At 47.4% G+C, this 24,264-nt stretch overlaps 1 protein-coding gene across 4 annotated transcripts in view; it reads right to left on the bottom strand.

Annotated features, from left to right (window-relative positions):
- Positions 1-24,264, bottom strand: part of INCENP (inner centromere protein) — a 675,150-nt gene that overhangs the window by 85,420 nt on the left and 565,466 nt on the right. For all 4 annotated transcript variants that reach the window (XM_069623903.1, XM_069623901.1, XM_069623902.1 and 1 more), the window contains 3 exons: positions 7,058-7,263; positions 6,744-6,873; positions 3,339-3,515 (listed from right to left, as the gene is read on the bottom strand). In XM_069623903.1, coding sequence (XP_069480004.1) covers positions 3,339-3,515; positions 6,744-6,873; positions 7,058-7,263 — 513 coding nt within the window. The remainder of the gene's footprint in view (positions 1-3,338; positions 3,516-6,743; positions 6,874-7,057; positions 7,264-24,264) is intronic.

Raw genomic sequence — 24,264 nt, 5'->3', positions numbered from 1 at the left:
GGGAGAAGGCGCAGCATGCAGGCCTTTGATGTAAAAGGCGTCCACTGCGGTGGGCTAAAGGCGCCCCTCCGCCGCGAGTGCCTTTCACAAAAGGCGCCATTAGCCCCCCCACCACGTCAACTCTGGTGAGTCTTTCAAGGGCTCCCCCGAGCTGGCGTGATGGCAGAAGGCGTGGCAGGCGCCTCATTGTCATTGAATGCACCCGCGGCGGCGGGCTCATTCAATGACAATGGGCTGCTGACGCGCCCTATTCCTATCATTACCTCCTCGACTGACTATTTTTGAAACTTTAAGATTCCTACAGATTTTTGGTCACAGAATGTTGGCATGTATGTATCCTGGGACCTCGAGTCCAAGTGTTGTGCAACGTTCTGAAGAACGAATTGCGCTGCAACTTCTCACTCCTGCTGGAGCTCAGGGACACGATTCCACAAGTCCCCTCACCAGAGTGCTGGGCTGAGATAGGTGAATCTGACCAGCGACAACTGTCCATCTGATGGTTTGAAAAGGGCACCAAAATCCGAGCCGCAAGAAGCGCTGAAAATTCCTTTGGGAGCCTTTTCAGTCAACTGCTGCAGCAAGTTCCAATCCAGTGTCAGTTCTTTCATCACCATGACCAAGAATCCATAGACTGGGTCCTGTGCTACCAGGTTTAAACTTAATCTCCTCTCCTAGGCAGACCGCCAGCACTTTTTGCTGGACTTCTGGACATTTCTCTTGTTCTCCTGAATGAGGGCCCACCCCCCCCTTCCATTCTTTCTTGCTCTGATCATGGGAACCCCCGTTCTGTAAGGTTTACTTCATGTTGTCAGTGTGCTTAGGGGTGCCACAGCCTGTGGGATGCCAGCAGTAGGTACTGGGCTGCCTTGCTAGGCTGAGCAGGGGCTGGAGCGTCCATGAGTTGAGAGAGCGTTGAGCCCAGGCTTGGAGCCAGAAGCAGATGGGTAGGAGGTGAACGCTACAGGAGCACAGGCGGAATTAGGTCTGCAACGATTCCCCTCAGGATAAGTCATTTGAGGAGTTTATTAGTGTGAGGAATTTCTCTAAAAAAAACCTTTGCACACTGGCAAGGTGTGCTCCTGCACAGGTACTGACGGTGTGCGACCGACATGTATTGCTGAGCTCTTCTAGCGTTGTACCTGGCCTGAGGGTAGCTTGCTTCTGTGTAGCGCACCTGTCCAGAGGGCACAGGGTAGGATCTGCACCACGTTACTTGCAGCATGCTCATGGGAGACCATTCCACACTCAGGGTTAACTCCGGTCTTTGGGGCTCACTGGAGTGCCACGCTTCTGCCCAGGCCGCCATTTTGTCTGACTGCGTCACCATTTTGTCTTGTACCGCGTCACGTACGGCCCGCTTGTCCAGAGGTACTGCTCTGGCCTCTGCCCGTTTGCTTGTGCGCGTAGGCTCAGACCTCCCCTGCACCTCAGGTGTGGAGCTGGTAGGCAGTTTGCCTCGGACATGGTGCCGGTAGTACTTTTGAGTGTAGGTGCCCTCTCAGGATTGGGACTGGTAGTAAAGCAGAGACCCTCGGGGGAACACCCGGTAAGCGCTGTTGGGATGCTACGCGCTGGGACTGGGAGGATCCGTGGACCACTCTGCCGTGAGCTCGTGGAGCTTGGTACCCTTGCTGGTGATAGAGCCTGATTGGCCCCTCACACCGGGTCGATTTGCGGGGTGCTTTAGAGAAGAGAACACTGCGCTTGGGTTGCCTATGTACGTACTCCTTGATCTGTTCGGGAGGAGATCTGAATAACAGCTCCCTCCACCTCACCAACTGGTCCTTTAGACACCAGGGAGTAAGGTGTTGCAAGACGAACAACCGTGGTCTACTCCATGGCACCGGAGGCAGAGCGCATGCGGGTCCGATGTAGGAAAGAATCAGAAAAAAGCTGGACACACAGTAAAGCCTGCTGCGGCCGACATAAGCCAGGGAGGGGCGAGGTACCGGAGGAAGGTGTACATTTTAGTTCCTATAAAATGAAATCTTGATTAGTAAATGGACAATAAAATAGGCCCAATATCCCTGGGGAAGGCTCCGAAGGCATGGAATAAGTGAAAAGGGCCTCAAACCGCATAGTTGAAGCAGGTCCGCTCCAGTCGACGTGGAAAAAGAGGACTGAGGTGTGGCGCTGGAGGGAGTCAAGGGAGCGCATGCTCCCGGGGCCACATGCATGCAAAAAAATGTAAAGAGTAAAGACTTTCTGGTGAAAAGCGTTCCATTCCTGTCCTTAGTGAGGGACACCCATACAGTATGGAGGAAAGGGTACAGGACGCAGGAGTAAATGCAAATGTGAAAGACTAAAAAAGGCTTCACTCGACTCCAAAAGTCAGGAAAAGTTCACACAATAGAAGTAGGGTGTCCTATTGATGTCTATGGAGGGAAAACAGCAAAAAGAAAAATCTTTCCCAACAATACACCTCGATACTTTTCGAACACAACTTCATTTTAACATGTATTAACAGTTAAGTTTCAAAGGTGCTTTATACCTCGATTTAGATTATTCTTTCAAAGTAATAAAGAGTTACCCTGCATTCATGCCCAACAAATTCCCTTTAAAGTTACTCAATCTAAAACAGTAACTTAAAGACAGCCAAGCAAAGCTTAAAGATAGATTATCTGCTTCAATTTAGTAAATTAGCACAAGCCTAAAGACAGCTGGACTATTCCATCTAACCAGGGACTTCAGCATAGGAGGGCCAAGGGCAACAATACCTGCATAATTGTGTTGCACAAAAAAGCCAATTATGCCCAACCTATCTCCTGCAGCCATAGTGGATTAGTGTAGTTGCGCCAATTCTGCTTCTGGGGTTCTATCAATTTTTCAACAGTTCTGTTTTATCAGTTTGTTTGCCGCCTGTCCCAAATGAGTATTTTTTTATAAGAGAAAGTGCACACCAATAGGTTGTTAGATGCAGAGATAAAGATGGATACATGATATGTATGGATTGAATGTAGTGCTAAAGGCTATTCAGGTGAAGAAAGATCTTTGCGTAGAACACAATCATTGATCCAATAAAAAGCTTTGTCAGAGTTGAATACCCAAGGTTTCATCCCTGATGCCATGTATTATCAAAGCTCAGCAACAACAGTCTGGCACATTTAAAAAAAAAAAATACATTCAAGAATTAGAAGTCGGCTCAGGGTGATTAAGAAGATTCACAAACGTGGAATCTGGGCTTCGCTGGAACAGATGAAATACTTGTCAACATCAGTGTACTTAACATGGAAGCAATAGACAACTCTGGTGCATACACCTGATTGAATACAGGACACCCAAATTGAACAAGGACAATAGTTCATACATTGAGGAATGTAGACCTAAGCTTGGCTTACATGGACCTCCTGCGTGACATTAAGGGTTTTAGAGGCCAAGATGGCAGCCTGCTGTTCCTTGGCCCTCTTCTCTTCTCTTGCTTTTTGCTCCTCCTTAGCCCGCCTCTCTTGCTCCTCCTTGGCCCGCCTCTCTTGCTCCAGGTCCTTGCGCAGTTTCTCATGCCGTTCCTGCTGCTCCTGCTCAAATAGATCAGGTGAAGTGGGTACAGTTACTCATCTGAAACACATTGGTAAATTACAGCTCACGTATGAGGTGTGGTATAAATCAGTACATACATTGATCCAAAGAAACACTTACACATTAAGTTATATCAAAAATAGTTATTTTTGATACACACAAAGCAATAAATGCACTATCAACTTAGAAACGTACACCAGGATAATAAGAAATAAAGTGAGTAAATCACAATATAGTCTTGCAACCAATGTATTGATGACTTTACAAGGGTAGGTAAAAGCACTTCTTGCAGTGATTCAGCAATACTTTGTTGTAGGTAAATCAAGAATGCAAAGATCCAACATTAGCAGGTAATCAACACTGTACCAAATCTTAGTAAGGCTTAAGCAGTATTCTCCCAACTAGAAAAAGAGTTCAGGTTTGGAAGAGAACAATCAACACCTGAAGTCAATAGAAATGGAAGGTTTGCTGTTTGGTAACAATGAATGCCAAAGTCAATGGATATGCAGCAGTTCTGATGAAAACCTTCATGGTACAGTTAAAAGGCTAGTTGGATTACACAAAAAGAGCACAAGGATTTCGGAGAAGCCTCTATAGATGTACAAGCTTTTAGGCCTCAGCGACTGAATTTGGGTTAACTTCCAGCTTGAGGAAACAGCACTCCCAGAACAAATGAGCGACACAAACAGCTCAATGTAAGTTTAACAAGAGCGAGCATTATGCAGCTGGACACCTTCACGATGCATGTATGTAGACCACGTCGCCTAATTCTTGGTCGTGGTGACGAGCGGGACCATGTATGGGCTTCTGCAGCAGTAATCAAGAGAAGGGCTTGCCAGCAAGGAAACAGTCTTACTCCCATGTCAGTTAGTGATTTTTGCACCATCAACACCAGGAGCGAACGATCTTTGCTGTTTGGAATCTTCCAACTTACTCGGTCCTGCACTCTGGTGAGGGGACTCTGGGGTGGATTCATGCTTCTGTAGGTCCACACAGATATGTTGGGACCCCTTTTGCACTATTATCCAGAAAGACTGGGGTTCTAGGTTGTGTGCGAAACACTGGAAGTGTGCTGTTTAACGTGTTTTGGATTAGGTTGGGTTTCATTTTTTCCTTAACCTTTTTGTTGCAGTCATGAGTCATCCCAGCTCAATGAGGTGGTAGTGATCCTATATAGAATTTAGTGATTGTAATAGAATCTAATGGATGAACGGGCAGTGAGGTAGTTTGGAATATTGGGCAAGATTCTAAACTCCCTTTCATTCAGCCATCAACCAGAGAAGGTCACAGCATTTTGAACTCCATAGTATTACAGATATCTGAACTGAGTAAAGTGAGTTTTGGGCAAGACCTATCGAAAGACGAAAAGTCTGAGTAGTAACAGCATCAAGAGAACCAGAAAAGGCCAAGTGATTTTATTTCAGATCAAACAGAACATTCTATAAACTGTATTTAAAGTTAAATCTAAATAATCCAGAAGACCAGTGATTTTAAACTTGAGTTACACGAAGGACTAAGAATTGTACATAGTAACTTAAGTCAGTTGATGTTGTGGATTTAATTTCCTGAGCTAAAGTAAAGAGAATTCAAGGAACTGAGCAGTATTTCCTATGAGTAACTGTTCATGTCAGCAAGTTATCTGAGCAAAACACAAGTTTGACAGGTTTCATATGTTTTTCTTAATCTAAGGTTGCTTTTCAACTACTAACTGGCACACGTGTATACTCTTTTCTTTGCTGTGCGCGCCGGTGTAGTGTTATATTTTGTTCCAATTCAAAGTCTACCCTAGCACCGGAGAAAGCCTTAGAGGAAAGGACCCTCAGTCGTGTATGAGCATGGTGCACGCCATACTTTTGTTTAATACATTGGGGAAAAACTGCAGTGTTTCATAACCCTCGTCAGGGCGTCTGGTGTCTGCCAGCCGACAGAAAAAAAAACACGCGTTGTGGAATAAAAGCCACAGAGATCACAGCAAACAGCGTGACAAGGAAAGTTAACAAATTGCTAGTTTTATTAGGAATTTCAGTATAAGACATTGGTGAAAGAAAGATGAGCATTTGAAATAAAAAGGGTTCAGATTAGTATCCAAGCTGCAAGATTTTCTTTGAGACATCCATAGACATTTTAAGAGACTAAAAGTGAGGAAAACACAAGATCTGGAGATTTGAGATACAGGTACAGTGAATTTCTGAAGGCCTTTCTACCAACAGTAAATGTTCTACAGGTATTATATTTTCTATGGGGGTGGTGGTTCAGTTGGTGGGCAGAGGATATCTCGAGTCAGGTTAACCATTTACATGTTCCATTGCAAGTAACAATCGGCAAGCAGGGAGCAGAGATAAAGCAGCTGGAAAACGGAGACCTTTTAGTTTTATCCACTTCCTCTTTTCCCCAGGGGTTGCCTATACTGAAATTGTAAAAGAAAGATTGCAGAGTGTGCAAACCTAGGGGGTCTGTTAGGTCATCATCCACTCCTGCAGGAAGAATTTGCTGGGACCTCTTAGGATGCCACCATCGTTGCAGCGAGATTTGATTGCGGCAAGACTATGCACACAGTTGATCGAGGTACCCCGGTCACAGTACATTGGGGACAGCTCTAAAGGTGGTCTTGAGGCTAGTTATGCCCACCAGGTCCTTGGAAGAGCTTCCCTGTTGGTATAAAAACAGCCCTCAAACATGGGGTGAGGGGGGGGGGGGGGGGGGTTGCGGTGTCCTACCCTCTAGAATTACAAACTTAGCAATTATTTAATGCAGCTACATTTGCACCCTTGCATGAAACCCATGAGGCTCAAACAGCTCAATCTCATGGGTCAGCGACCTAAAAACACACAACTAATATTTCTTCAGCTTTTAATTTAGCGGTTGTTGCTTAGTATTTTGTATTATATAAGATGAAAGTACTAGTGATTGTAAATATGCATTGTATGAGCATGATTTAAGTGTAAAGATAATGAATTATGTAAAAAGAAAAATTGTAAAGGTTTAAATATTATCCAAAAAAATAAAAAAAATAAAAAATGTCCCAATCTTCCAATTTGAGACTGCAGTAGAGACAGAACAAGGGGAATATCCCAGAACATGTTAAGGTAACTTCTTTCTTGTACTTTAATTGCACTGAAGAACAAGGATTAGAAGCTTACGTGATTTATGAAAGCAAATCGCCATGCTTTAGAGCCCCTCATTTACCCTGTACATTAGGATATTTAACTGAGCTGGGAAAGCATCACCTTTCTCTTGCGTTCTTCTGCCTCTTTCCATAGCCTCTCCTTCTCCTGAGCAGCCGCCTCATCACGAGCCACTCGTTCTTGATCCCTTTGCAGCTGGAGTATCTTTTCCTTTTCCTGGCGCTCACGTTCTCTGGAAAGTAGAAACAAATTAAACATGCAGTGTAGGACATCATCTTGGAAAACTGCAGGAACAAAAATCCAATAAATGAAGGTTTGTAGAGTGTGTTACCGCACCAAGCCTGGCATACACAATATGGAGCAAATGTTAATTTGTTAAAAAGGCATCCAGGGACGTTATAGACTAATTGTCTTACTTTTCTGCCTGAATTCGCTCCAGTTCTTTCTTCCACTCTAGTTCTTTTTCAGCAGCTAACTGCTGTTCCCGCTGGCGCTCTCGTTCCAGCTCTGCCTGCCTCTGCTCTGCCAATTTCTTGGCATCAGCAATCCTCTTAGTCCGTTCCTGCTCTTCCTCCTCGCGCTTCTTCTGCATGAGCTCCTGGTGTTTGCGCTCCTCCTCTTCCTGACAATAAATTTTTAAAAGGTTCACCAGCGGAAAGTGTTTTAGTTAAATGAACAGTCCTCTAAGTTACCAACTACAGAAAACGCTTGGTGCACTTAGTGGAACAATCAGAGGGAATTTTGAAGATTTAAGCAATGGTCGGGTCCATAGGATTCTTCATGCTAAGGGCAATGTCAACATACATTGCCTAACCTAGAAGTATATTCAAAGCAGAGTCTCAGCCCAACAGTAAACTAGTTGCAGATTTCCTCAGGCACAAGGTTGGCAGAAGACATCAAGCCATTGGGTGGCCTTCGGAAGGGAGCCGCATGGATTGTAAAACTAAGGTTACCAAAACAAACAATACATATCCTAGTCTATGAGGAAAAATCAAGTACCTGTAATAAAAACTTTCCACCATAGATTTTTTTAATTGTGAAAAAGTTAAATGTTGTGATAGTCTCCACTTCTACATTATCATCATTTAGAATAGGAATAGCAGCATGCAGTTCAAGTTGAGTAAATTAGTGATACACATTTAGAATGGCAATATGCTATTGAAGGGGAGTAAAACCACATCAGTACACACTTAGAATGGCCTAAGGCAAATCAACGTAAGAAGACCCCATTGGTAGTACATTAGGACGCATTCAGTTTCCAGAATATAGTTACACCAACATTCCTTTTCAGAATCATGGAAATTAATTCTAAGTTACGCAAGAACTCATGAATTACAGGTCACATTTACTAGGGAAAGGCTGCTCCTACCTTACACAAAGCGGTGGCGGAGGACCGTGTGTCCAACTGTTGATTCCTTGTTGGCATCTTCAGCCAAGCAGTAATGCTTGGCGAATGTGTGCTCCAGGTCGCAGCTCTGCAGATGTGCTTTATCGGTACCTCCGTGTGAAACACGACCAAAGCTGCTCTTCCCCTGGTGGAGTGAGCTGAAGGAGGTCTGGCAAGTGGGTCGCCTTTAGACTGATGGCAGGGACTTGTGCATTAAGTCACCCAACGTGACTTTTACAAGCTATGATAGAATCCAAAAAAAGCTAACCTTACTGCCAAAGATCACAATCGTAAGGCATCTAGCTCTCTTAGACCCGACTGCCCTCCTTTCCACTTCTCCCCAGTCACAGAGGATGAAGTAGTCCACATAATTGCCAGCCTCAAACCCTCTAATTGCAAAGGAGACCTATGCCCAGCCTCAATTAAGGATGGGCCTAAAGACCTAGCTCCTTTCATCACCACCTTGATCAATTCATTATTTAAGAATTTGACTGTCCCTAATAACCTCAAAGAAGCATGGGTCCTACCACTTCTCAAAAAACCCAACCTTGGCCCCAATATACCAACCAACTACAGACCCATCACAACTGTCCCTTTTCTCCTGAAAATACTAGACATAGTGGCCTGCCTCCAAATACATTTGGAAGACAACCTCTTAGGTCTGCGTCAATCTGGCTTTAGACCCAGGCATGGGACAGAAATAGCCCTCCTGGAACTAAAAATCCAAATGGACGAAGCCAAAGAGAAGAGCAAAGTGGCCATCTTGCTTTTGTTGGACCTGTGTGCAGCCTTCGACCTGGTTGATCATCAAATTCTGACCAAACATCTCTCTTCGGCTGCTGCATTCTCCCAGAATGCCACTCACTGGATTCAATCCTTCCTCTGCGACAGAACGACTAGGGTCTTCGCCCCCCTCTGCTGCGGCCAACCATGTCCCCATCCAAAGCGGAGTCCCTCAAGGGTCATGCATCTCCCCCACGCTTTACAACATCTTTACTAAAGTTCCTTTTCAACCGACTTGATTTGGGTGTGACATACACAAATTATGCTGACGACACCCAGATCCTCATTACCCTCACCGGTTGCTATGAGAAAGATGTAAAACTTAATGAAGTTTACCTTGAAATCCAAGCTTGGATGGCTACCCACAGCCTTTGTTTAAACGACGACAAGACGGAACTGTTGATAGTGGGCTCTCAGGCTCGTCTCAACAAACCCGACTCTAGGTACCAGTCCTTCACCATTGACTAACAAAACTTTCAAAAGAAGTCAAAACAGTGGGTGTATATCTATATTCTACGCTCTACCGTAAAAAACTAATAAACGCCACTAGCTCATCTACGGCATACACCAATAACTTGATCTATGCCTGTAAACAATTTCTTATCCTCCAACAGTTGCCTCACTTTGGCCAGGGCCCGGATTCTGTCCAGATTGGATTACTGCAACACACTCTTTCTGGGTACCACTGATCACAATCTGAACAGACTACAGGTTCTCCAGAACACCACCCCAGATGTGCCCTCAATATTCCTCGCAAGGTACATATCTCCACCTTCAGAAAGGAAGTCCATTGGCTCCCCATTCGCAACAGAAGTTACGCTCACTTGTCATTACACATAAAGGCCTCGCCATGACAGCACCACGCTACCTATCAGACAAATTTACCAGACAAACCAGACCCCCCCCCCCCTCCCATCTGCACCAACTAAACATTCCTAAATTAAACCTTAAAACAGCAGGGGGAGCAACCTTCCCTGTGCTAACAGCAAAATGTTGGAATTCACTCCCCAAGGACATCAGAGCTGACTCCTCGTTCTAGTCGTTCAGAGCCAAGATGAAAGCCCTGCTTACGACTCAGTAATACTATTCTAATGTACAGGTTTGAGGTATGTTTACCCTAAATCTGTCTTCCTGCATCACCTGTGCTATACTAGACTGACTACAATGTAACTTGGTCCATCGTGTAAATAACTGCTTTCTACGGACTCTGACCATTCTGTAACCTGGTCCCACATGCTATTTATTGTACTTATTGTTGTCTTCAGCATCTTACCGCTGTGCAACATTGTAACTGTGTAACGTGTTTATCTAGAAGTTGAATGCGCCCAGTTAACCCAGGGTTTGGCTTCGCTATTCAAACAAACAAACTAATGTGCAAGACTCGGTTTCTAGATATGCTGTCCGTTTGTGCGACCAGAGAATGCTATGAAAAGCCTTGTAGTGGAGTGGAACTCCTTGGTGCTTTGTATGTAAAATTTGAGGACTCGTGCTACATCTAGCGAGTGCAGTGTTCTCGGCATTAGAAGTGTGCTTCATGAAAAAAAGTTGGATGCACGATGTGCTCCGAAAGTGACATTTCCGATAGCACCTCGGGTAGGAATTTCGGATGCATTTTAAGGCTGATGTGGTCCCATTGGAACATGGTAAATGGTGGTTCTGACGAAAAGGCTTTCAGTTCACTGATCGCCCTAGCTGATTTGATGGCTACTAGGAAAGCAGCTTTCCAGGATAGCATTTCATGTCACACCTATGTATGGCTCATATGGTGATTCCATGAGCGCTGCCAGGACAGTGTTCAGGCTCCAAGAAGGAACCGGCGCTGGTGTTGGTGGAAAAGTACGCAGATACCCCTTTAAGAAATATTTGAATAGCCGCGTTGGCGAGTAAAGATCGTTGGTTTGGATTTGTGTAGGCCGATGTAGCGGATAAATACACCTTAATGGAAGCCAGGGAGAGCCCCGCTTTACCCAGGTGTAAGAGGTATGATAGCTCTTGTTCCACTGACAGTGAGTGGGTTCACCAGTGAGGTCTCTCACCATTTGGTGAAACTAGTCAATTTCTGGATGTATGCGGTCTGCGTGGACGGAGCTCTAGGGGCCTTGGTTATGTCCCAGCAAGCTGGAGGGTGTGAAATTAGCTAGTTTTCGCTGCTCAGTAACCACGCCTTGAGTGACAGACTTGCTGGGTCGTGGTGGTGAACCTTGTGATTCTGCCGTGTCAAAAGGTTCTGGTGAGCTCTGAGGTGAACCGGGGGCCCCTGGGAAAAATGACAGAGGGTTGGATATCAAACTTGACGTGCCCATTCCGGTGCAATGAGTATCATTCTGCATGTTTGTTCCTTCAATATGCGAAGTACTCGTGCTATCAGAGGAACCAGCGGGAAAGCATACAGAAACTTGCCTGTCCAGTTTACTTAAAAGGCATCCCCTAGGGACAGAACTTCTGGATATCTGGAGGCGAACAGGTGACATTTCTTGTTGACCTTGGTGGCAAAGAGGTCTATCTCCGGATGTCCCCACTCGCGCAATATCCGTTGAGCTTCTGCTTCGTCCAGTTCCCATTCGTGGGATGTTGAGAAGTATCTGCTCAGCTTGTCTGCTAAGACATTGTCCACTCCTGGCAGATGTTCTGCTTTGATCTGAACTTTGTGCTGTAGTGCCCAGGTCCAAAGCCTCTGTGCTTCCTTGGACAACATCTCTGATTTTGTGTCTCCCTGCTTGTTGGTATAATGCATGGAGGTTGTGTTGTCCGTCTGGATCGTTACTACATGCCCTGCTAGAACAGGCAGAAAGGCTTTCTGTGCCCAGCGTATTGCTCCGAGTTCCAGAACTTTGATATGTAGTTGGGACTCCTGGTCTGACCACGTGCCCTTTGTTTGCAGATCTGCCAGGTGCGCCCTCCCAGCCTGATAGTGATGCATCTGTTCCGAGGAGAAGCGTTGATATCGAGCTTGGAAAGGCATTCCCTGCGACAGATTTTGAGTTGTGCTTTGTGGAAGGTTACTGGAAGCTGGATGATCTCTTCCTATGACCAGAGTGCTCGTCTCCACTGGCGGTCCAAGGTCTCTTGGATTGGCCTCATGCGAAGTCTGCAATTTGGTATGAGAAATATACATGAGGACATCATGCCCAGGAGTGATTTGAAAGAGCATATCATGGCTGTTACTTTGTCGCGGAACCATGAGGTTAGTTGAAGTATTGCTGATATTCTGTCTGCTGAAGGCCATACCCTGGGTATGCTGGTGTTGAGTTCTGCTCCCAGGAAGAGAACTGTCTGGTCGGGTATTGGACAGGATTTGGCTTTGTTAATTGAGAAACCTAGCACCTTCAGAGGGTTAATTGTTTTTGTGCTGAGGTTGCAAGTCTGAATCAGCTTGCCCTTATTAAGCAGTCGTCCAGGTATGGATAAACCCCTGTTCCTTTTCGTCTGAGTTTTGCTGCCATCGGTGCAAGACACTTGGTAAAGACTCTTGGTGCTGACCTTAGCCCGAAAGGGAGAACACTGAATTGAAAATGTCACTCCCCTATTGCAAATCTGAGGAACCTTCTGTGAGCAGGGTGGGAATATGAAAGTAGGCGTATTCCAAGTCCAGGGTGGCTAGAAAGTCGTGTTTAACCATGGGAGGACGTTTTGTAATGTCATCTTGCATTTGATGCGCTCAATGAATTTGTTTAGCACCCTTAAATCCAATATTGGTCCCCACTAACCTTTCTTTTTTATCACAAGGAAAAAACAGGGTATAAGCCTCTTCCCCTTCGTTTTTCTGGAACTGGATCGATGGCTGCTTTCTGAAGCAACTTGCGGATTTCCATTGTCATTTGTTTAAAGAGGTGTACATTGTGTGGAATGGGAGCAAGAGTGGGGTGGGGTGGGGGGGGGGGGGGGGGTTCTTCCAGAAATTCAAAAGTGTGACTCTCGCGAATCGCTTGCAACACCCACTTGTCCAATGTTCTCTTCCGCCAGTGTTGGTAATAGCAGCTTTTTCCTCCCCCCCACAGGGGTGTGTTGTGGGTGGGGAAGGGGAGTTGTCAGTTCTGTTGGTTTTGTGTTTTGGCCTGGTTAGAGCCACGTCTCCCCTTTGGTTGTACCTGGCCGTCGACTGATGGCATCTGTTATCTTGAACGGTATTGCCCTGTGTCTTGACTGTAGGATGGATGCTTAAAACCTCTGTACTTGGATGATCCTCAAAAGGATCTGCGTTCCTTATCCTTAAAGAGAGCTGATAGCTCGAGCTGCATCAGTGTCAGTTTTAATTCCTTTGAGATGGTCATCAATCTTTTGTTCAAAGAGATTGTGTCCATTGAAGGGCAGATCCAGTATTTGAGCTTGGACCTCTGATTTGAAGTTTGTTGCTTTCATCCAGGCTCGTCTTAGTACCATACCATACCATGGGCCATTTGACGAAACCCTGTGTCTGCTACGTCTACTGCTGCGTCAATCATATGATCGGATGTAGCTTCAAGGACTGATATGATTGCCCTAGCCTCTTCTTGGAATTCCGCCAGTGGGTGTTTGGATAGCTATGACATGCGAAGCCATAGTTGACGGTCAAGGGGCAAGGTCACGGCCAGAGCGTTGGCCGCCCTGATGGTAAGTGAAGCTGACCTGCCCATAGCTTCTAATTTTCACCCTTCCTGGTCAGGTAGGGCTGACAAAGGAGATGACTGGTTCGCCAATTTCTTTCTGGCTGCCACTGATTACGGAATCTGGCTTCGTATGCCCTCTTAGGCAAAGTGGCGCTGTGTCCGGGGCTTTGTATTTCTTTTCTGGCCGCGAGACGAGAGCAGGTGTACATAGTATCTTTGCTCCCGAGCCCCATATGGCATCTAAAAGAGGGATAGTGAGGAATGTTCTTCTACGCTTATCACTATGTTCATATAAAACTGACTTTCTTCTGACGTAACTTGTAGCTTGAAAGGATCTGCCGCATTGCAGATAATTGTATGGAACGATACCAAATCATGTGGCGAAGTCTCTCCTGGAGAATCCTTTTTCTTGGGTTTCTCTATTATGTAGCCCCATTCGCTTTGTGTGTCTGGGTCGTAATCTCCTTCAGGTTCTGAAAAGTCACTAAAAGGGGTGAGAATAGGTTCACGCATGAATTTGGTGTCAGAATTTTTTTTCCTGTAGAATGTCTTGCAGCTCTGCAATCTCGCTCAAGGGAGACAACTGCGTTATTATTGGTTCTTCGTGGGCCTCTGAGTGTGTTATCACTGGTTATCTGTGTTATCCTCATTAGACGGCGTAACTGGGATGTCTGTGGACGGCGTCTCAGGCTTGTTTTAAACTGTCGACGTGGGAGTTGGTAGTTTCGTCAACGACGCGGATTGCTTTGTGGATGATGACTGTCGACAAGCGATGAACCCTTGGCTTAGACGACGAAAGCTTAGTCGACGAATGATGAGTTTCCTTTTCGATTGCTTCGTGGACGACGAGGACGTGCTCGTCGATAACAAGGTTTGAAGAGTCATTGTGGACGTCTTCGGCGATGAAGACTGTCTGGTAGTCGATGAGCCCTCATCACTGGTGCCACTTGTAGACTGAGAGGAGATCAAAATAGGACATTTTGAAAAATAGCTTGCAGGTTAGAAAATACAAAAAGCTCAGAGCTGGAGGATTCCCTGTGTCAGACTGCAGTAAAAAATCTGAGATGGCCGCCTGGAGCCGAGGTTAAGCCCTGCCACCTCATTGGTTAGGGTCATAAAGGACCAAAGTGAGGTGGAGGGACTACAGAAAGGAATGCCTCATTGGGCATAATGGTCAATCTCCATTAAATTTTTTTTATGGAAATGATATATAATTTTTAATAATTTTCAATCACTGAGGATTCCCGGTCTGACAGGGAATATTCAAGCATCTGAGTTTATGAAAGACAAAAATGTGCTCATTCCATTTTACCTTAGAGACCCCCAGCTCTTTTGCTGGACTTTAGACTTGATTTCTAACCTGGAGAGAGCAAGACCTTTTTCTCACTCATGTATTCTTCTGTGATTTGACAAAATCCATAGGCATTATCTTTACATTGCGACAGCATCTTCAGTGCAGTGTCACAGGGAAGTCTTTCAGATTTCCTAAAGGTTTAAATACCTTCTTTTGGATAACTACTGTTTCCAAGAGCAGTGAAGTGAAATTGACTTTAGTTACATTTTGTAACTTTCTAGACCCAGCACACACCATCTTACTATAGGGTGCCGGAGGGGTTACTTAGTATCCCCTTTGTCTAGTTACTGGCACCAGAAGAATGCAGTATGCCATGAGGCCGAGCAACCTCAAGAACTCAAACGCTGGGAGCGTCTGGGCATGCTGAAACTTGTGCATCATCTGCTGAATGTGAAGAGCCCTCACCTGGGGAGGGAAACACTGCCCCAGGGAAGTGTCGAGCACTGCTCTGATGTACTGGAGCTGCTGTGTTAGCGTCAAATGGGACTTCTTTAAATTGAGGGAGAAGCCCAGCCTGTGAAGGGAGTGGCAGGTGACGGACAGATGATCCAGGACTTGCTCGGGAGAGCTCCCCCTGATCAACCAATCGTCCAGGTAGGGGTAGACGTGAATCCCCCTTGCCTGAGATGCGCTGCCACCACCACCATGAGCTTGGTGAAAACCCTCGGGTGGAGGTCAATCCGAACGGCAGGACCCGAAAATGAAAGTGCGAGTCGCCAACCGCGAACCTCAGGTACTTCTTGTGCTTAGGATGGATCGGCACATGGAAGTAAGCATCCTTGAGGTCGACAGACACCAACCAGTCCTGAAGCTGAAGGGCCTGGAGGACGAGAGAGCGTAACCATCTTGAACTTGTCCTTCCTGAGGAGTTTGTTCAAACCGCGCAAGTCCATGATGGGTCTCAATCCCCCGTCTTTCTTTGAAATCAAAAAATAAGGGGAATACCATCCCTTGTTCCTCTCTGCTACAGACACCAGTTCTATGGCGCCTTTCTCCAGCAGGGCTTGAATTTCCTGTGCAAGGAGCGGATCCGGGCTCTGCAAAGAGGTTCCCCGGTGGATTGTCGTGAGGCCTCTGCCGAAAGGGAAGACAGTAGCCGTGGATTATGATCTCCAGGACCCACACATGTAATGGCATGCCACTCTACAAGATGCTGCGCCAGCCTTCCCCCAACCGGCGAACTATGGGACATGGCCTCATGACTGAGTGATAGCGGCTGCGGCGTTACCTGAGGGCAAAGAGGCAACTGCCCGAGCGGCCTTGGCACCACGGGTACCCTGTCGTCCACCTCTGGTACCCCTGCGCTGGCCTCTTTGACTGCCAGCTCCTCTCGCTTTACTGAAGGACGAGTAATGGCGAAAGGAACCACCCCTCCATTGCTGTCCCCTAGAACGAAAAGGCAGAGGTTGGCGAACTGCAGCACCCAACGACTTCGCTGCAGCTTTGGAGGTCTGCAACCTCTCAAGGATCTCGTCAGCCTTGCTGCCAAAAAGGTGTTCACCGTCAAAGGGCATGTTGAGGAGCAGAGACTGCACATCAGGAGCAAACCCCGACTTCCGCAACCACGCAAACCTGCGTATCACGGTGCTCGCCGCCATGGACCTGCTGAAGCATTCAGCCATGTCCAAACCCGACTGAACGGACTCACACGTGGCATCCTTACCATGCTGGACCATAGCAAGGAAACCATCCCGTTCGTCCCCTTCGGGAATATGTTCAGCCGCTAACGCAACACAGTTCCACAGAGTGTGTGTGAAACGAGACAAGGCACAAATGGAGTTGGCCGCCTCAAGCGCCATACCACCAGAAGAAAACACTTTCTTCGCCCAGCCATCAAAACGTTTGTCGTCCCCATCAGGAGGGATGTTAGGGTACGACGCCTGCTTTGCCGGGGCCGTGGCCGCCTGCACCACCAAACTCTCCGGATTGGGGTGCCTGGACAAGTAGCAGGGGTTGCTACTGGCTGGACGGTATTTTCGCGACAAGGACCTGCCCACCGCCGGGAGACTCTCCGGAGCAGTCCAAGCCGCCGCCACCCTTCTCTGTAGAGCCATATGAAACGGCAGTACCGGGTCAGTTGGGGGACCAACATCAAGGATGTCCGTGAGATCATCCTGCACAAACTCCCCTGGGGGAGCAGACCATCCCAAGTACTCGGAAACCCTAGCCATAAGGTGCCGGTACGAGGAATCGGCATGAGAGCCAGGCTCAGGCCTACAAAACACTACCTGCGAAGAGGTGTCCAGTCCACTGGCATCATGCAGTGACTGCCTCAAATCGTCAAACTGACTATGGCCCGAGACCATTTCATCTGGAACCTGACTAGGAACCAGGCCATCAGAATCCTCATCCACCTCCGAAATATATTCCAGGTGGCGAAAAGAAGGCACCCGAGAGTGCTTGCTCTTAACCAGAGCCTTCCTAGGGGGTTCCCCGTGCCACGGGGTACCTCCGACACCCCGGCCTCGAAAGGCGTCGAGTGAATCGGCACCAGCGTCGAGAGACCAGGCATCGGCACCGAGAGGATCGGCGTTGTCAGATGCAACGCCGCCAGCATCGACGGCGTCGACACAGTCCTCGAAGCCGGAGCTCCGAGCGTGTCCTTCGCCGACCTGAGCGTAGGCGACTTCCTCGGAGCCGGAGCCTCGAGAAAGCCTGTCGACGCCATCGACGCCTCAGGCGTCGATGTCTTCCTCGAAGACATCACAGGTGCACACTGTCTCGAACGAGTCGAGGACTGGGACCTGGAATGGGTACGTCGAGAACGAGTCCCCTTGTCCGAACGGGACCTCTCCCGTGACTCGTGCCGACCACTCTTGCGAGTGGTGTCTCTCGACCTCTCACGGCCGACCCCACTCGGGGGCGCGGACGGTTTAGTACCCTGCGACTCAAGAATCGCCAGCATATTCTTCCCGAAGGAAGCCCATTCCTCCGGCGTCGCACGGCTGGTGGGGTAAGCGACGTGCCGGGCAGAGTCCTCAGAAGAGGACCTGGAAGACGACCGCTGTCAGCGCTTCCGAGAATGCCTCGAAAAGGCCGAGGAGTGGCGAGACCGACTCCTAGAAGGAGACCCACGCGACTTCCGACAATGACGCGGAGAGTCACCTCTCGAATCATCCTTCGAAAGCCCCGCAGACTTCGACTTCCGGAGCTTGGACACCCGACCTACCGACAACAACTTCTTACGTTCACGTAAGGCCTTGGACGTGAGCGACTGGCAGTCGATAGGGGCCTCCCCGAGGCACCAGAGGCAGACGTCGTGCGAGTCCATCACCGACATCCTGGACCCACACTCCCCGCACTTCTTGAAGCCCGGATGCGGGGTCGAAGACGAAGTAGAAGACATCTTCACAACAAGGATTTTCTCACAAAAACGAACAGGTTCGAAGAACCGAGAAGAACAGAACTCCAAAGAGTCAAGGCGTAACCGAGATTCACGAAGCAACACGTTCGCGGAAAAAAACGGAACTGAGGCTACGGGCGTCGTGCGTCCTACTTATCACATCGGATGACGTCGGAGGAGGAGGTCCTCGACGACGGCGCATCGACGCAGGAGCCGAAAAAAGTTTCCGAAGCAGCACAGCTGTGGTGATTACATGTCATAGATATGGAATACGTCGGAGGACCCAATCCCCTCGAAACTGCCTTTCATTCAAGATATGTTCAGGTGTGGTCACAGCGCTCAAGAGCTCCACATAAAGCAAGATTAACCAGAGGAAATTAAAATCTATATCCCGATACAAGACCAGCAGAAAGAGCCAGGAACATTGCTTATCCAGATCAGTGACTGAAGTTATCACTAAGTCAAAGATTCAAGAAAGTATTTTCAATTCAGTTTAAAATTTGAAGTTGACTGTACAAAGTTATATAGAAGTTCACAGAGGAAAAGCAAAAGACTTTTCTACAAATGTCTAACAATTCTCAAGTAAAGTTAACTTAAGAATAATACTGAAAGAGTTGCTAAGTGTCAAGTTGAATTGCTTACTGTGCGCGCGTCATTGTAGAAGCTGTTCGCTTACAAGCCGGAACGCGCGCGAGTTCGGGAAGTTTATTTCGTATGCAATTGCAAGCGCGTCATGATCCGGCCTGCACTAGAGAAAAGGACATTACGGCATGAGGAAGCGTGATGATGCAAGGTGCGCGCGTCAAAGGAAGCGGTTACCATTGTAGTGGCGTAATATTAACAAGCAGCTGTGGGGCGCGGATGAGAGGTTTAAAGTGTAGCGGATCGAAAGTACATGAAGCGATTTCATTAATAACGTGTTCTGCGGCGGCATAATAGTTTAAGGTAACGCAAGTGCGCGAATTCTTGTACAGATTCGAAGAAGTAGCAGCGTTCAGTTAAAGATTCACTACGTGTGCAAGCAGTAGAAAATGTCAGTTGTGGCACAATTAAAACCACATTGACTCAGCGTTGATGTAACATCGCATAGAAAAAGAAGTATTGGAATAACAAGTGTGAAGAGACAAGCTATACAATTACACATGGCACAGCACAGTTATGACCAGAGGAATACATTAACAGTGAAGAGGTCTATGGCAACATGAAGCAAGAATTCCTTTAAGGGTAGAAATACAAAGCAAAATAAACTATGTACATTTAAAAGAAAGATTGATTCATTAGAAGTAGCAACAGTACGAAACAGAAGAGGTTCTGCAGAGCAAGGTAGTCACCTTAAATGCAGAAAAGGTGTTTGGGAACACAGAATTCAGCAGTTGAGTATCAGCAGAATTACAAGAACCCAGCTCTACTGCAGCCTCTCAGATATCAATATGAGGCAGTCAGGTAACCAGAGGTTCATGTGAGGTACATTATGAGAAGTGTTCGAATGTTTTAGTTTGATGTTAACTGTGATATGTAATTTGCATGAATCCTGAGTTCAAAGGCGTCTAGAAGCTGAGGAGACTAGAGCAATCCTGACTGTTTATTATTTTCTCCAATTCCCCTTTTCCCCCCACTCTGGTCAATCCAATAGTTGTACAATTGACTGTTGGGTGTACTGGTTTGAGGGATTAGGAAGGCTATTCGTCTGCTCCTCCAGGATTTAGGCGCTGGGACCTGATAGAATGAAAGGCCCACGTTAAATATCTGCCTGAGCAGAGATGGAGCCTGAAGCAGAGGTGTCTTTAGGCTCATTAGCTAGGATGCTTTCAGAAATGAGGGAAGAAATGGTGAGGTCCAGGAAAGAGACTACAGAGTTGAGTGATATGCTAAAGGAGTAGAGTGTTTTGGTGAATAATGAAGGATTAGAGGCTGAAAAACCAAGTGTTTCAGGTTTGAATCCAGAAAGAGAACAACCAGTGTTATATCCAGAAGTGGAGGGGTGGAGAAGTGTGAAGGGGGAGTTCCAGCGATTTCAGAGGCGACTCTATAGGCACACTGTAAAGGAGGCCATCCTCCCCGTACAGCCTGTGCTTCCCTGGCTCTTGCCCTTTCAGTTGGCGAAGTCCTTCAAGAGTAGGACACTTGTTGACCTCTGCTGAAGTCTGCCCTAGAGGGTCCACCTTCTGCAAGCAAAGTCTGCAGCTCAGGAAGGTCTCTAGGATCCAGATCTCACATACGGAAGGGCTTCTTTCAGCTCTGTCTCACCAGTAGCCGATTCACCATTCTCTGGTTGTTCCTCACACTCCGCCTCAGCTGGTGGAGGGCTCACAGGTGTGACGTTCAACTATCCTCTCTGCGATGTCCTTGTTATTTGAACAGGGGGGACACCTTTCTTTGCTGAGACCTTGGGTTTCCCCTTTGTCCTAGAAGTAGAAGGGTGTTCTTCCAGTGGACTGGAAGTTAAAGGAATCTCTAACTTTCCATTGAGAGTCATCTAAAGTTGCCTCTCTGGCCAATCTATTCTGCTCCTGTTTCCTTTTACTGGGAGGCCTGGGGGTGCTTTATACAACTCCAAGAGTTTAGGTCATTCCCCAACAGGACTCTCCCAGGCACATGGCTTTGTAGACCAACATGTATTCTTACAGTCTTATTGTTGCACTGGATAAGAGCTGGCAGTCAGGAATCAACTGGAGTGGGCCTCCAGCAACTTTAGTGGGAGCCTTAGCTGCCTCAGCAACATCCTCTGGCTTGAAAAAATCTTCATCCACCACTGTAATGCTGGCCTGACTGTCTCTAATGGCAGGGGTCTCCTGTCCATTCACAAGTACATTGTCCTTGTAATATTCTTTGCTATCTGTAAGAGTTATACACATCTACATTCTGCTGTTCCCACAGACCCAGGGACACTAAAGAAGCACGGTCTGAGACTCCAATTGGGTCTTCAGCCGATATTTGAATAGCTGCCACATGAGCTTCATCCTCAGAGATGAAGGCTAAGGAGGCAGTGTGGACCCCTGAAAGTTTACCCTTGCATATGGGATCCCCTTTCACATGGTCAGTTGACCCACAAGCATAATAATTACCAGATGTTCTGTTGAATGGGGCTTCTGCTGACCTCCCTCTGGTTTAGCAGCAGAGGTTTCACTAGACTGACCTGGTTTCCCATGGTGTTTACCCTTTTTCTGTTGGTGGCCCTCTTTTGGGTAGTTGGAATTTGAATTCTCTGTCATCTTTCTTGTGCTGTTTCCCCTCTACCTTTTTGGGAGTGGCCCCAGAATCCCTGTGAGTGGCCCTGTTGGAAACCCACAAGTCAGCAGTCTTTGCTAACTTCTTGGGATCAATCTCTTTTGAGTCAGCCAAGGGCTGCCTGAACTCAGGAGAGCAGGCATCATAAATAGACTAACAAAAATAGATTTCTCATTCCTTCAAATGAGTTCACTCTGTAACCCTTAGTCCAAAGCATCCAAGTTTTTCAAATATTCACACGCCAAGGTAGTCCAAGGGGTACCATCAGTCTTTTTGAGAGTCCTAAACCTCTTAAGGTATTGGGAAGGAGTTTACCCCAAATCTGGCTATCAAAGCCAGCTTCACATTCTCATACTCCAATCTTTCAAGTCCCCCCCCCCCCCCACCTTTATTACAGCATCAGTTGCAACCTGGGGGAGCTAGACAAAAGCCAAGGAATCAACTGATTCCCTGCGAGACCCTGAATTCCAAGATTGTACTCAAAGGCACCCAATCAATCCAAAATATAGAGTTTCACATCATACATACTCGCTGCTTCTTTAGGCAGCCAAGGCCTCTTGGGACTGGAAGACCTAGAGGACTCGGAGGGAAACCGTTTCAAAAGACAATTACTTAATTTCAAGAACATGTTGCATTTCCAATTCCTTGAGATTGATGTCCTTATGTTTGGCTGGAGCTTGCAACCTTTTAAATTCCAATTCAGTCTCATTTTCTCAAAACACATATTCTGGACTCAGTGATGGACATTTTTAGGTCCCAGTGGACATGGCTTGAGGCAAAAGAGCCTGCTGAGGCAAAGAGGTGTTCCTATCCTGGGACTCCTCTACCTCGGACTCTTCTATGACATCAGAGTTAGACTCTGAACTATCATCCTCATGATCAATTTCCACATTTCTTTGGTTAGTAGGTGTGACAGGCCTACTACCCAGTGTTTAATTTGTGCCTGTGTTAGCCGGTAACACCGGCACTCTTTTTTGGGGACCGGAACATCATTGGGCGGCTGGCGCACATGTAATTCCTTTGTTTATTCCAACTTCGACTAGTTTCCATGCTCATAAATCATTCTGCTGCTCTCCTTGCAGTTGCAGGCCATGACCGGCTGGGCCTACAGCACAACAACGTGCGTGCGTGTGTAAGTCACGTGGGTCTGTTGCATAGGCAGGCCACCTTCACTTCACAAGCACACTGTTAAGGCGTGGCGTGAGACTCGTGACTGAGAGCCTGCTCTGCACGTGTGGTTCCGTTCCGTCTGCGGCCTAGTAACTTGCAGCTTAAGTTCCTCAGGGGCAGGCCACTGCTTACTCAACACAGTAAGTCACTTGTCTTTAACTTAACTTTCTGTCCGGATTCGGCTAGGGCCTAAGCTTACATTATTGCGTCCGCCCACCGCCCTGAAATGAATACGAGTCGTCGTGACAGCTACAGCGGCGCCATAATAATGGTGCGAAGTACGGCCACACTCCAGAGAGCTTCCCCCTAACTTTGACCGCAGACGCCAGAGTGGCGTGCATGCAGCTTCTCGTGTGCCTGCGGTTGCCGCAGGGCAGGATTTGGCCCGAGCTGGCAGCAGGCTGCGAGGCAATGCGAGCGGCTGTGTGATAAATCTGCAGATCCCATAACCAGTGCGGCTGTACGCAATAATGGTAATTGTGAAGCGCCCCGCCCCCACGGCAGCCTTGGTCGGACGAGTCGATCTAGGCAGCCTAGGTCATCCGACCAAGGCTGCCGCTTACCTACATTATTATTGCGGCCACCGCAGGCGGTGGGCGCAATAATAATGTAAGGCAACTTAGCCTTAGGCTGCCTAAAGAAAGGCCGCCCTTCCTTGCAGCCTAAGGCCAAGTTGCCTTACAGTGCGCAGAACAGCAACTGACGTCCACCCTAGGGCAACCATTACAGAGGCACTTTTATGCAGACTTGCCCCAGAGTGTGGGGGCAGCAGTGAAAGGGTCTGGATTGAGGTAAGTGGCGAATCCGATGATCAAGTCATCGCGGAACAAACTCGCGTCGGCTGCAAGACTTTCCCATAACTTCCAAGTAAAATTCGGGGTGGACCGTGGACGCTCCGAGTCCCTGCTCCCACTGACATTATTATTGCGGCCACCGAAACGTACAGTCTTCATTCTGAAAGGCATGAAACATGTATGGGCAGAGGTTGGCTAATGGGATTCTCCACTTGCAGCGTGTGTACAAGTACAGTATATGGTCCTGAATTTGAACTTCAGAGCATTTTGGTACACACGAGGGAATTGCATGGACGTTTATCAAGGGGGTGCAGCTAGCATGTATGATGGATCCTTTTGCCAAGACATGCCACAAACTAAAATGTCTTGGCACTTTATAGTAGGTGATGTCCTCACATAATGTAATGGCGCTCGATTTATTGACCATAGAATGAGCCAGAGCTGCCCGACTTCCTGAGAAACAAACCTGCCGTAGTGGCTGCACACAGAGGTCAGCAGTAAGTGAAGGGACGGCGTCAGGGCATTTACATTTTTTCAAATGAAAGGGGACGGGGACAGCAACTGCCCCCAAGTTGCCAGTCAGCAGTGCCCTTTGCAAGCGCTCTCGTCACCTCATTGCCTTATAACACTGGTTCCTACACGTCATTGGTCACTTATTGACAAAGAACAGTCAGAGCTCTTTAGTGGGCATTTAATGTTTGGAGCTCCCTGCTGGCTGGCCTCATGATAATCGGCAGCTATTAACCTCATCTTTGTGGCCATTGTAATGACGGCACTCCACAGGTGTCTCAGACTGCTTTCACTCCAAGCACTGTCTGGGGCCCACCACAACCATCATGTTGAAATGGGCCCAGCTGCGGCGGATGTTTCTGCATACTAGGATAAAAACAGGCTCTCACACCAGAGCTCTGATACAGAAATTCCTCTGATTAAATGCACTTGTTTCAGCCCTTTCGCAATGCCAATGTAAATTTCAAG

The sequence above is a fragment of the Ambystoma mexicanum genome, chromosome 11 (assembly GCF_040938575.1).
Source record: "Ambystoma mexicanum isolate Mex_15411 chromosome 11, UKY_AmexF1_1, whole genome shotgun sequence".
Taxonomy (NCBI): domain Eukaryota; kingdom Metazoa; phylum Chordata; class Amphibia; order Caudata; family Ambystomatidae; genus Ambystoma; species Ambystoma mexicanum.
The sequence above is the reverse complement of the archived record's forward strand: the minus strand, read 5'-3'. Positions and strand labels throughout refer to the sequence as shown.